The 13,928-nt window shown below is 42.7% G+C and overlaps 1 protein-coding gene across 5 annotated transcripts in view; it reads left to right on the top strand.

Moving 5' to 3' along the window:
- Positions 1–335: 335 nt before the first annotated feature.
- The window catches only part of prrc2c (proline-rich coiled-coil 2C), a 39,562-nt gene continuing 25,969 nt past the window's right edge, over positions 336–13,928 (top strand). For 3 of the 5 annotated variants that reach the window (XM_079739133.1, XM_079739134.1, XM_079739131.1), the window contains exons 1-10: positions 336–690; positions 4,090–4,259; positions 6,887–7,061; positions 7,201–7,316; positions 7,559–7,684; positions 11,091–11,392; positions 11,495–11,547; positions 11,710–11,846; positions 13,334–13,421; positions 13,735–13,918. In XM_079739133.1, coding sequence (XP_079595259.1) covers positions 4,145–4,259; positions 6,887–7,061; positions 7,201–7,316; positions 7,559–7,684; positions 11,091–11,392; positions 11,495–11,547; positions 11,710–11,846; positions 13,334–13,421; positions 13,735–13,918 — 1,296 coding nt within the window. In that variant the 5' untranslated portion in view covers positions 336–690; positions 4,090–4,144. The remainder of the gene's footprint in view (positions 691–4,089; positions 4,260–6,886; positions 7,062–7,200; positions 7,317–7,558; positions 7,685–11,090; positions 11,393–11,494; positions 11,548–11,709; positions 11,847–13,333; positions 13,422–13,734; positions 13,919–13,928) is intronic. The other 2 variants (XM_079739135.1, XM_079739132.1) reach the window with 1 other exon arrangement.

Below are 13,928 nucleotides of genomic sequence, written 5' to 3'. Positions count from 1 at the left end.
TTTTTCTGTAACAAACATTGTCAACCAAGGATAAAATAATGTGTCATAGAGCATACTGTTGTCTGTAGGTCTATGCGTGGTGCAATTTAAATTATGTATTCAATATACATAATGTCCATCCTTAACTAGCAAATGGTGCAACTTGAAATGATGAGTTAATTTAGATATAATATATGTTTTATAAATATAAATGTGTCGCACAGGATATTCTTTCAATTTGCAATGTTGGCCTACGTTCGTGTAAAGGTGTCACAGAAGGGCTTTGATATCCATTGAAAGGGGGGGGAAATTCTCTAAACTGGCAACAACCGCCTGCCATCTTTGAGTGTGTTACAGGCCGCGGCGCGAGCGGGCCCTCACTGAACGAGAGAAACTGTCTCGCACGAGATAACGGGGATACATTGAAACACTGGTCGACGCATTATTATACCCCGTTAGCACCCGAACAATCGTAAACGGACGAAAAGCGTAACTAGGTATATAAACAACTACGGGGCCCATTCAAAGTGTAGAGCATCTCGGTGTTTGCCAACGACCCGACTAGCTAACCATATTTAGCCGACCAGGGTTAGCTGGCTAGCCAGCTTTTGTAATCCGCCGGCCAGACACCCACCCGTTCCCTACAACTCAAGCCAAAACCCTCAAGTCATACGATAGACACGAGGACAAAGAAGTCACCAACAGTGGAAGGTGCGTTGACTGGACAGTAACGGCTATGGTTTGTATGATTGTAATAGAATGTGTTGTCCAGACTGGTGGTTTTCATGACTCGTTAGCCCTTTAGCGTGCTCTAGCCCACAGTGGAATAAACCGACTCAATGTGGATTTGATGGCGACCAATCGAAACTGCTAAACGAGGCAATATTTTTCCCGCTTTACAACACTATTGCGTTTCATATCTTCTCTCAAACATGTGCTGGCGGCTAGATTTCGCTGGTGATATTTTGCATACGACACAGCGGCAGCGAAAGCGCTATTTGGGCTAAGTCAGGTGAGATTCGGCTGGTGAGGCCGCTATTTCGATTTCGTTTCGTGAGCCACCCTTCCAAACAGTTAACGAGGATCACCCAAGAAGACGGCCAGCACACTGCTCTGAATCATGCTAGTCCCGTTTAGGTTAATTGTAGTACTGTTTTATGAAGAAATGTAGATTAAGATGTTTCACTAAATCTCGGCACATAGATGGGACTTCACGTAATGCAGAGGGCATGTGCTGGCCCACGAGTTAGACAGGGAGGGAGTAAAGGATTCATCATCTCCATCTGCATGTTCGGGGACGCGTTGAAGAAGCACATACATGTGTTCAAGCAGTTGGTTTGGTATTTATTTGCTAGGCTGTGTGACCACAAATATGTTCTTGTAGACTATGACTAACACAAATATATTTGAATCCCTTGTTGGGTTTAAGGTTATTCAAAAAACGATGAGCCTTTTAAGATGCCTCAGGCTTCCTTGTATGTGCTTCAGTGTTTTACTTCAACAAGACTGTATGTTCTCACACTGGGTTAAAACTAAGCATTTAATGGTCAAATTAATTGAACACACAGATTTGTGTCTATCTTGACTGGGAGATAACGAAATTGGTGTTCTCTCCCAAGGGAGAATAGCCAAATGGTATTGATGGCCAAGGAAGGATCAAGCCTCAATGGTGCAGAGTGGCTGCCATTCATCCCCTTGTCACCTTGCTTTGTCTGCATTGGACCAAAACAGGAAGCAGGGGAGCTCTTGGTTGAGAAAACCGCTCTTGTATAATTCACCAACCGATATTCTTTCACATTTGGCTAAATTTCAGCACTGGCCATTGTATTCCACATTATTTTCTTGTCTCGTGTAGTATTATCTTCCTGTGGTAGTGACTTGCCTGACATTCTTCTTGTCGCTCCACACAGACTTTCCGTGGAGCGCTTTTCTATTACTTGGATCCATTGTGCCCACTGTGGTTAAGATAAATAGATTGTTCAACGTAAATTTAGGAAAATTGTATTGCTTGCAGGCATGAGTATTCCCTGTCGGAGGTCCAATTCTGCCTTTTTATTTCATATTTGTAGACAATTAATGGTCAGTTAATAAAAAAATACCACTCTATGGATTTTGGGCAGGGCATTTGCTATAGGTTTCTGGTAGTTCGGTAAACCAGTTGCTGATCTTTTGCGTCTTTCCTCCCGGAGATGTAACGTCCTTCAAGACATGAAATCTGACGCTTTAATTCACCTGCCCTTTTTGTCTGATGGATCATATGGTTAATGTGGTTAATATATAAATATATTAAGTTATTAAGGCTTGTCTATATTTCAATTATATTCATTATTCATAAGTTATTTGCTAAAATTGAACTTTACTTAAGCATCAGGAGGTAAATTGCGTAAAATTGTAATTTGTGTTTTCGCACCATGGTCCTCATTTTCTGTCACTTATCAAAGGACAGACAGTTTTCCTTTCTTACAACTGCACAGTAAAAAAAGATATACACACAAACATTCTTGATAAAATGTGAGGAATCGTATTTCTTCAGACTAAACAGTGGAAAAAAACGAGCTGTAGGAGGAGAGCAGGTCTTGCTGGGGGAAGGCTCAATGATATTTTAACGGGACATAAGTTATTGGCTTTGTTATGGACATATGGTACATTTTTACTTTTTATGGTCTCATTGACACTGAATTCAGAATGCATGCTAATTGTTGTCCCCGCATTGAGGTACTGGTAGCTCTGCCTAGTTTCATAACAGACCTCAACTGTAGAGAATCGGAAAAAGATGTTCCATTGCATTTATTAAATGCAGGTGAATACAGTAATATTTTGGACGTTTTGAATGTGGTTAAGAATGTTCTTCCTGATCAATGAATACTTTTTTTTCTCGCATGATAATCTGGTAACTGAAGTTCCCCAAGTGGAAGTTTTGTCTTCAGGGACCAGGTTACACAGAGGAGCTCCTCAAAATGCACTTTTTGACAGCACACATTTATTAATTATGAATGACCCCTGTGTGACTGAAGAGACTGCTGACCTATGACTCTATCTTCTTTACCACACATCTTTGCTCATGCGCGTCTCTTGTCACCTTAGTAATTTTCTTGCTTTTGCTTGTTGTCTGTTTCATTTAGTTTCCATGCCACTGGTGCAGAAACTTCTGTTTCTGACCATTGGTAAGATTGACTGTCAGGCTTGCATAGTGCAGTCATGGCAACACAGCATGCCGCATTTGTAGAGGGAAGTCTTTGTGAAGGTGACATTTCTTTTTTTTCCTTGCCCTGAGAAAGCACAGCCTGTCACATGACTTGCCGAATCATGAACAAGAAATGACGAAGGAAACAAGAGATGTGCATGAACAAAGACGTGTGGTAAAGAGGACAGAGCCATCGACCAAGTCAGCATTCTCTCCAGTCACACAGGGCTCATTCCTAATTAATCATCAAACTGTCAAACTGCATTTTGAGGAGCTCTACAATGTGTAACCAGGTCTTTGAAGAAGAAACTTCTACTTTTGTAATTTCAGGTAACAGATTATCATGTGAGGAAAAAAAAGTGCCGTTGTCAGGAAAACGCCAATTAAAACATCTGTGTGTGTGTGTGTGGAAGACCTTCATTCAAGGTTTTCACATTGGGCATGTAAAACTTCTAACAAGAAAAAGTGACGAACAAAAGCCATGCCAACCAAATCTTGCATTGTATACAAGATTTTGTATTTTCATCAGGCACAACACAAATATGCATTATTTTCCAAAAAGAATGTGGCAGTGAAAAGTGCAGATGGATTCAACCTCATTATCTCGCTAAATTTAAAAGCACCTTTTATGCAACTAACACAGAACAACAAAATGGGTAATATTGAGGTAAGCAAAAATGTAGGTTATGTTACATTAAGTCAAACGCAACTGTTGTAAAACGCCTACCTTAAGGCCTGTGGTGCCTGGAATGTAACTTAACAAACTTTGTTCACATTCCAAGCATGCTGTATGTCATCTGTTACTGTACTTGACATTGTGGTCGAGAAGATGATACCCTGGTCAACGATGTGATGGTTCTTGTGTTGGGGTTGACCATTCCTTGTTGGTACTAAATAACTCCTTCCTCTTCCCTCTGGATCACCAGGAGGCTGGTTCTGGGGGTGAGGCCAGAGGACCAGACTCAATGAGTTTCCAGCGACATGTCAGAGAAGTCAGGGCAGAGCACCAAGGCAAAGGATGGCAAGACGAAGTATGCAACCCTTAGCCTCTTCAACACCTACAAGGGAAAATCTCTGGAAACCCAGAAAACTGCAGGTGAGGTTTCCTTTTTATATTAACTAGTGCAAACACAATGTCCATGGCAGTGCCCTGGCTCTTTTTAAGCAGGTTAGATAGAGATAAAAACTTGGACCTATGTGACTTTGTTTTTGCTAATTTATGGATAACCAATGAAATGGCTAAATATCTTATCAAAGGGAAATTTCGGTTTATTCCACTGGGCATGTGTATCCTACGATTCTGATGATTCTGCAAGTCCATGTTCTCTGGCCTATACCTTTCTTTCCCCACGTTCAGAGATATTTCCAGCAAATCAAAACCATATATTAGTTGGGTGCTGCATGCAGCGCTCAATTATTGTTCTTAAGTTTTATTCTAAATTTCTTTCCTCTTTATTATTCTCTACAAACTTCGGGACCTATCTCCTTCCTCAATTTTTCACCTAGAGACTCCAATTGAATTTTAAAATGTTCAGAATAGCTTGGAATCGCGCGCTTCTTTTCAGATTTTTAAAATATTTTATACTTTTTAAGATATTCTACTTTTTAAATACTATCTTTTTTTTTTAAATCCGAGTCAATGGAAGGACCGTCCTCTGGTACTGTTTAAGACGTAACTAAATTTTCAACTGTTTATCTTCATTCAAACTAGTGTGGTCAAGCGATTAAAATATTTAATCGCATTAATGTCATAACTCGCGATTAATCGCACATTTTTTTCTATTCTAAAATATCGCTTGATTTCGTGCTGCTAGCCTTTTAGTGAGATCAGTGTTGAGAAGGACAGTAAGAAGCCCACAGTGAATTCAAACCGGTCCACTTGACATTGGGTAGGTGCATGACAGTGGTAGGCCTAACGTAAAACTTCAATAGCTCAGGCTTTTATTTGTTTCAATCACTGAACTTTCGAACAAAATTCTTGCTCAGCAAAGATGGGAAATACTGTAACATTTATTATTTTGGCCAGTATGAATATTCCTACCATACGTAGGCCTACACATTACCAGGCTATCGAATTACACACACACACACACACACACACACACACACACACACACACACACACACACACACACACACACACACACACACACACACACACACACACACACACACACACACACACACAGAGAGAGAGAGACAAATTGTGGCGGAGTGGTAATTGGGAGAGTCGGGAGATTTCCCGGTGGGCCGTTAATGTTTCCGGGCTGTCAGGCTGATTACTGCGGGATAACAATATTGCGTTTATAAAAGTTCCTTGCAGCGCCCTCCGGCAGCCTGAGCTGTGTGCCCGCAACCTCTCACTCACTCAACAGACGCAAACACTCACAAACTGTCAACATCGTAACCAAGTCGATTTTGTCTAAAGGGGAGTAACTGAGCGGCCCCTCCCGAAGTGGTACAGCCCAGGTGGGCCTTGAACTGCGATTGGTCAGAAAGACGTAACAGCTAATGACGGCATTGAACTCTCGTGCAGGCTCGAACAGAGTGACACACACACACACTTTTAAGGAGTTTTTCACCTGCTTTGTATCCTTGCTTACCCCAACAAGTTTGTGCGGCGTGCTTGTTGTTTTGTTTCCGGTGTAGATCCGGTATGGTGTTTCAGTTTTTCTAACGTGACTAGTTGTTGCTAGACAGCAGGGGAAAAAACTATGTTTGCCAAGCCAAAAGAGCGTTAATTGTGCGATAAAAAAATTCATAACGCGTTAAACTGACAGCACTAGTTAAAACCATTTAACAAATCTACACACTTGTATCTTCAATAATATCCAAACGGAATTTCAATGTCATTTATTTATATATAGTGATTCAGAATCACAGTTTTAGTTTCATACCGGCTTCGTTTTTAGTTGGTGTCATTGATTTACGTTGACGCTGGAGCGTGAGGACGTTCAGCAGTGTTGCCAGATTGGGCAGTTTCTCCCGCCAGAATGGGCTACTTTTGGAGGACGTTCAGGCAGTGTTGCCAGATGGGCTTTTTTTCCCGCTCTATTGGGCTACTTTTAATCACGCACCGGCTTGCTATTAACTTAAAGACACACACACAGTCACGCACACGCACGCACACACACACATACACACACCAGCAGTGCATTTTCTTAAATGGTGTGCATGTTTACATTGTTTACTCCATTTAGATTTTTGAACTTTTGTTCAAATCCCTTCACTTGATTTAAGCCATTTAACGTTTCTTTATGTCTTAATCTATGTGGCTTTATTAAAAAATATTTTCAACCTCACTTTGCATTCACCGCATTTTTTGCAGGAAATGCATTTTCTAATCTAATATGGGGCAGGTTGGATATGATGACTGTTCAGGGGATTGCCCCGTTGGTGCGCCAGTAAAGCAGTTTAAAAAATAACCAAGAAAGCTGCTACTGATCGGTTGTAGGTCTATCTTATCGCGTCCATCGCAATTTTGGTCTCGTCCGTTGAACACACCCCTTGCTTTGAACTGAGAGGTTCCAGACTAATAAGCATTTCCAATTAGTCTGGCAATATCAGGCTAGAGCATTTCATCTCAAAGGCTATCGGAGTTTGGATTCTAAATGAACCAAGCTGATAATGAAGCATCCGAAAATGCCATTGTTATTGTGGTGTCTTCCAGACCTTTCTGCATCTCTACTACCTGTTTAACGGATATTCTCTGTCTCTCTCCAGTGGCTGCCAGACATGGGCTCCAGAGTTTGGGCAAAGTTGCTGCCAGCCGGCGGATGCCCCCTCCAGCCAATCTGCCCAGCCTGAAGGCAGAGAACAAGGGCAACGACCCCAACGTCAACATCGTCCCTAAGGACGGCAGCGGTTGGGCATCGCGACCTGAAGGAGGGGAGGAAAGGTGAGCCGGATCATTTTTATTATGTTTTCTCAGTGAACTCAAGGTAGAGGCTATTTTCTATATTCATTGGTTTGTTGATTGTGGTTGAACGAAACAATGGCACTATAATATCTCTTGTACAATCTAACGCTTTGGTTAGCAGGCAGCAGGAGACCCCGCCGCCACAGCCCAAACCGCCACCTCCCCCAACACCGGAGCCCTCTATAGCCACCAGCCGGTCCTGGGCCAGCAGCAAGCCACCAACACAGCCAGACGGTGAGTCTAATCTGGACTAATAGAATATTAATCATTAGTATGATTAGTGTGGATTTCCCAAATAACCATCTTTAAAAAAATTACCACGATATTTCAAGAAGGAAGAAGTTCACCATAGAAACAAAGATGGTTGTAAATAGGAATCGTCCAAAACATTTACCATTGGTATCTTTTAGATGGTGGATTGGGGAAACTAATGGCACTAATTTTGCCCTGGGTCTTTCTGTGTTGTCCCTGTTCAGGTGCCCCTCGTGTGAGCAGCCAGTTTCACCAGGAGTTCCCCAGCCTGCAGGCAGCTGGAGAGATAGAGAAGGCAGACGGACAAGAAGAGGAGCCTTATGGACCTGGGCCCAGCCTTAGACCTCAAAGTACACGTCACACACTTACTATATTATACTATTTACATTTTATTTATATTCTATATTCATTTCCTATGTATAATTTGTACATTGGTTAAATAAATGTAGAATTGTTCATACAGCACTTACTATTCTGTGTAGAGATGAATTGCTTTTCACTACCTGTTCCAAGTCCTAAACTTTTTTGTACCATAGGACAGTGGTTCTCAAACTTTTTATACCGCGTACCACCACAGAAAATATTTGTCTCCCCAAGTACCACCATTATGACAAATGTTATAAAATATAACATACAGTAGCGTAGGCCTGCGGCCCTATTCAGCTACGCACATCTCATGCAGGAGGCACATTTATTCTTAAAAATAAATAGGGGAACTACAAAGTAGCAGGGAGGGATAATTATGTGAATTGATACAAATCCACCAGTGGCAGCATTGTTCTTTGAAAGCTGGTGGGCAGCATGTCTTGGACTACAAAGGCAGAAGGAAAGGATGCAAAGCCAATTAGTCAAATCAGGCCTACTCTTGATTTGTAAAGCTAAATAAAAAAAATTGGGCCTGGCATTGGGCCTATTTTTGCCCTCAATGACTGAAGCAATTGGTTGCAATTTGGCTATGTTTATTTTCAGCTACAATTGTTTTAAGAAAAATGGAGACACAAGACCAAAAGTGATGCCATTTAAAATGCATCATGCTCTGAATAGAGATAGACCGATATGTTTTTTTCAGGGCCGATACCGATACGATTATTAGTAGTCAAGGGGGCCGATAACCGATATTTGGAGGCGATATTAATTTACAGAAAAGGGGAAAAGATTGGTGTCAAAATTTTGAATAATACAAACTCAAACACTTAACTTCATTTAATTGCCTTTAAGCATATGTTTAATAAACACAACAGCTTATCAGATTTGCAACATAAAACAATTTAAACAAATAATTGGCTCACTAAAATTTTCCTGAACTGAAATGTTAATCTTTTACTTATCTTTCTTTTAAGTTCAAACAAAAACAAAAAGGGCAGGCTGTTCTAATGAAGTTAACTGAAAATTTAAATAGATAAATAGTTCCCTAGTTAAACAGCCATTATTGCCCGACAGTTTTCTCTCAGACAGTGCTTTGCTGTCAGTTTCTGCAGCTTCTCATGTGGCTTACACACACACACACACACACACACACACACACACACACACACACACACACACACACACACACACACACACACACTATTCTCTAGCCATTCCCCTCCTCGTGCTTCCCTGCAATAAAACTAACTGCATTTTACTCTCTCTCTCTCACACACACACACTTCTTACTTTTATCACTGACTATTTCCCTATCAATATTATCAGCAACCTTGTTTCAAGTGATTAAACCGTTAAAAAACACTATAGCCTACAGCATCTTCACTTTAATAATCAGTGTTAATCATAAGAACAGACAGCTGCTGCTAACGTATTGGGCCTCACAGTAACGTTAGTAGTCGTGAGTTGTAGAGTTTCGCTACAGTCTGCGGAGCGTCTAGAGCCAGAGAAGGAGAAAGCGGACCGCTGCGCTAACGTTACGCTAAAAGCTAATCAGCCTTCACCTTAAAGCCTAAGGGCTCGAGGGGCTCCGTGGTTACGCAGTTGGATAGCGCATTACGCAGTTGTAGAAGTATAACCACCGCTTAACGTGCTTCCCTGCAACAAAACTGGACTGAATTGAGTTTATTAGGTTTTTACTCTCTTTTCACTCGCACACAGACTTCTACTATCACAGACTATTTCCATATCGATATTATCAGCAACCTTGTTTCGAGTGATTAACAGGCATGCCTGGACGCCAGACTGCGAGCAGAGCTGCCGCTTATGTTTATATAACGTTAATGGGCTCACAGTTATGTTACTAGTAGTTGTGGGTTGTAGAGGACTGGGATGTTTATTACAATTTCGGAAGTGTCTGCTGCCTTAACTTACCACGAAACCAAACCAGACAAAACCTTTTCTCCTCTCCGCCGTGAGTGTGAGCACTGTGCATGCACAGCTTTCACTGCTGATTGGCTGTTACCCGTCGTGGCTCTGCGTGTTACCAGAGAGTGTAACCAATCAGATGGTGCTGTGGGTGGGACAATGCTGGAGACTGCATAGTGACAGCAGACAGAGAGGCGCGGCTGCATCAGAGCCAAAATAACCCAGTTTTAAATTGATCTCTTATCGGCCGTCGGATCAAAAAAAAGGCTGATGCCGATATGCGTCAAAATGCCGAATATCGGCACCGATAATCGGCCTGGCCGATAATCGGTCGATCCCTAGCTCTGAATCATTCACTGAATCCTTTCCATAATATCAAACAGAATGGTCAGAGTAAGGCAAATGTGGATGTTAATGGGTGTTTAAGAATGTTGGTCATGGTGTTAAGCCAATTAAGATTGAGGGACTTCATATATCGATCAAGTCAATCCTCCTTGCGGGCTCTGCAGCTCTGCTGTGGGCAGCCCGCCCGCAGGCTCCATAGCACGTCCGCGGGCAGCCCTCCCCGGCCGCGGGCAGCCCTCCCCGGCCGCGGGCAGCCCTCCCCGGCCGCGGGCTACGGAAACGCCAATACAACCGAACAGAGCCGCAAACGAGGCCTGAGCGGGTTCGTTGGTTCTCGTAGCCTAGACTTGAGGGGATAACCCCTCCCTCCAGGCAGTCAGGGCTCCTGCTTATTGGTTCATAGCGCAGCCATGCGCTATGAACAGACGTAGGCGGGGTCCAGATCCCTTAGCTAGTCACACCCACTCAGAGGAGGACTTTCCTCCTCTCTCCCATTGATCGCCATGTTATTCATCGGCCGCCAACACTTTCGGGGAAATGAATGGGAGTCAATGGAGGCTGAGGGAGGAACGTGGGTGCTAATGTCCCTTTACCGAGGGAAACGAACATTACATATACAAACCACTATACGTACCACTTAATAGCGCATTGTGTACCACCAGTGGTACGTGTACCATAGTTTTGAGAACCACTGCCATAGGATACAATTTCAGATTATTTAGTAAAACTACAATTTGAAAAATGACGTCTATTTTATGCAAAATAATTCACATATTGGCTAGTTTCACTTGCATGTGGAAGATATGTATGGTTTATTGATTATTATTAGGGCTGTTCAAATTAGCGGGATATTAACGCGTTAATGCAATCGTATTTTAATTAGATAAATAAAAATTGACGCATTAGCACATGTTCTCATTTTTTCTTTTAAGTTCCACTTACTTTAAATTAAATTACAATTGCAGTAAGTAACTGCATGTTTACAATTCCCAAATCTGTGGTGATGCTTATTTGATTTTAACTACACGTAGCTTTTTGTTTACAATTGTACTAAGTACATTGGCAAATCATCAGGTAATACCGATCAAATCAATGTGTCTGTTCCTTGTGTTCTCCAAGATGTTGGCAGCTGGAGGGAAGGAGGGGGCAGGAACCTGAACGCTGCACCCAGCCTCCCTGAGATGGAGGGCGGTCCCCTGGAGGAGGGCGGGGGCCCAGCCCCAGTCACCGCCTCACCCCCAGGGGAAGCCGAGCCGGGCCAGACCCCGGCCAGTGATGGCCGGACTCTGGCCAGTGATGTTCAGAGGGAGAAGAGGGAGGGCACTGGTCCCCCTCAGGCTAAGCTCAATGGGGGTCAGCAGCCTACCTCGGGGGCACCTCTGCAGTTCCAGCCTCCTTTCAGGAGTATGATGCCTCCTTATGTACGTGTAGAATCTTTCAACGTCTAAACTCTTCTCGTTCGCACAAATACTTGTGTCATGAACGTTGGACTTAATGTTTTGTGTTTTTATTTTTTTATTTAGATGTTCCATGCGTATCCTCGAATGCCCTTTGCCCCCGGCCAAGCGAGCTTCAGGTACGTTGTTCCACAAACTGCATCCAAGTCAATTCAGACATGTTAAGACAGACTTGCAACACATTCTGTATGCGGCATGTGTTTTGAAACCAATGGAAAGCATATATTGCGAATATCCATTTTCATGTGACTGGTCATGTCCTCCTTCCTCCGCGTGTGCAGGCCCCCCAGACCTGGCCGTCCTCAGCAGGGCCCTCCTCAGGCGTGGCTCCAGGATCCAAAAAGGCCATCCATCGTCAGCGCCACAGAACTCAAGGAGCTGGACAACTTGGACACTGACGCTGACGAGGGCTGGGCTGGTACGTACTGATGACAGGAAGAAGTGGCACCATCTGTTATAGCTGCCAACATGTTGCTTTTTGGCGACAATCGCTGTTTTCTTGGTCAATTCGGTCATTCGCGTAGAACCGGAGAGTTTCTTTTTTGGGGGGGGGGGGGGGGGGGAAGAGTGTCCTTCATATATGCATGTCATGCAGGCTAGAAACCATATTGGATAATTCTTATAATTGACATTTCTCTGGGCCAATCGGAAACGCAGCACTTGCTTCAGAATCTTGATGCACACAGCGCCAACTGAGCTTGCCTTTGGATGAGACGCCTTGCTACCGCGCGAGTCTGTTGGAAACTAGCTTCAATTTTAAGTAGGGTTGTACGGTATAAACGGTATAGAAAGTACACCAGTGTGAATTTGCGCTACGGTATGGATTTTGACGTTACCGTGTGACCGGTAGACAGTGTTGTGTGTAACGCTTAACAAAGTAAGTAATGCGTTAATACAGTAACCTAACTACTTTTTCATGTAAAAAGTTAAGTTACGCGCAACTACTGAAAATATGGTAACGAAACATGGTTCCTTTTTCAATTCGGCGCAGCATTACTTTTCCCAGGGACAGATTTGACAGCGATACTGCCTTCTCAGGCAGTATGCTATTGCGCAAGCACGCAAGCGCGCCTGCTTGCGTGCTTGCGCAAAAAAAAAATTATGCAATTTTGCCCCTTCAGAAGCATTTATATCGAAATTAGAAGATAAAATTAACATACTGTGACATAATACCGTTACCATCTATGCCTGAAATCATACCGTGATATACATTTTAGTCCATACCGTACAGCCCTAATTTTAAGGAACTATCTTATGTTAAATTAGAGGTAAGTCAAGCTTTTTGGAGCAAAAACAGCAGCTTTTTGTTTGCTTGATTCAACTAAGGTAGGCTACCGCTTTTTTGATTTGATATAATTTACAATAATATTGTATTTTTAGGACCGAGTCAACGCCGAGTACTGCAAGAACGTAGGCTTTGCATAAAGTTAGTAAATTCTAACAACATAGGGCTATTTAGATAAATAGTCTGGCAAGGGTGTTGTCCTAGGCTAATACACCAACAGCAGATTTCTGTATAATAAAGGGCTACATTTTGCATCCAATTCTGTCATTTGAAATCTTTCCATTGTATTGTGTGCTACAACCTCCGTAATGAATATTCACACTAAATCCCACCCAGGGTAGCTCAGAATTCGAGTAGCCGTATATCTCGAAACATCGATCAGTCCTTGGACCGATGATTTTCGCCCGCCCCCCCTCCCTGCGTGACACTGTCACCTTTTTACTCTGAGGAGTTTGCAGGTCTGATCTGTATCTTTGCTGCTGTGTAATTTCTATCAATATCCCCATTGCTGATTTTTTCTTTTTTTTTTCTTTAAGAAGGTTGACTTAAATGTTGGAGCAATGGCTACAACACTTCAGAGAGTACGGGCTCTCATGTTCCCATCTACCTGTGTTGTGCAGGAGCTCAAATGGAAGTGGACTATACAGAGAAACTTAACTTCAGTGATGATGAAGAAAACCAAGCTGCTAAAGAAAAGGGAGACGCCTGGTGAGTCTTGTATGATATCTAATTTGATGTGTAATGGACAACGACTGATGGTAATGCTAAGAAATCGGACATTGTAGATTCATTAAAGATTGAGCTCAAAATGCAATGATGAAATACTATCTCCAGTTCAAGTTCAAGTACACGGATATTATGTTAAATGTATATGAGGTTTGATTATGCAGTTTTGTACTGATGACAGGAAAACTGCGTACTTGCAAAATGGCTCTATGTCATTGATTAGGCCCAAACTGTACTTGCTCTACAAAACTAAGTTTCCGTTATTAAATAATCCTCTTGTGATTCTATTTCTAAGGGAGTGGATGGGTAAAGTGGAGAGAATGAGACCCCGGCCATCAGACGGCCGGGTTGGAGTGAAGGAAGGCTCTGAGGACCATGTCTGCAACAAGGGCTCCCGGGCAGATGGTGTAGACCCCAGAGCGCCCTCTCCTGGCAGTCACGGGCAATACAGTAAAAGTACAATTCCACCGGACTACAAGGTGAGGCTTT

The sequence above is a fragment of the Pollachius pollachius genome (assembly GCF_949987615.1).
Source record: "Pollachius pollachius genome assembly, chromosome: 7".
Taxonomy (NCBI): domain Eukaryota; kingdom Metazoa; phylum Chordata; class Actinopteri; order Gadiformes; family Gadidae; genus Pollachius; species Pollachius pollachius.
The sequence above is the reverse complement of the archived record's forward strand: the minus strand, read 5'-3'. Positions and strand labels throughout refer to the sequence as shown.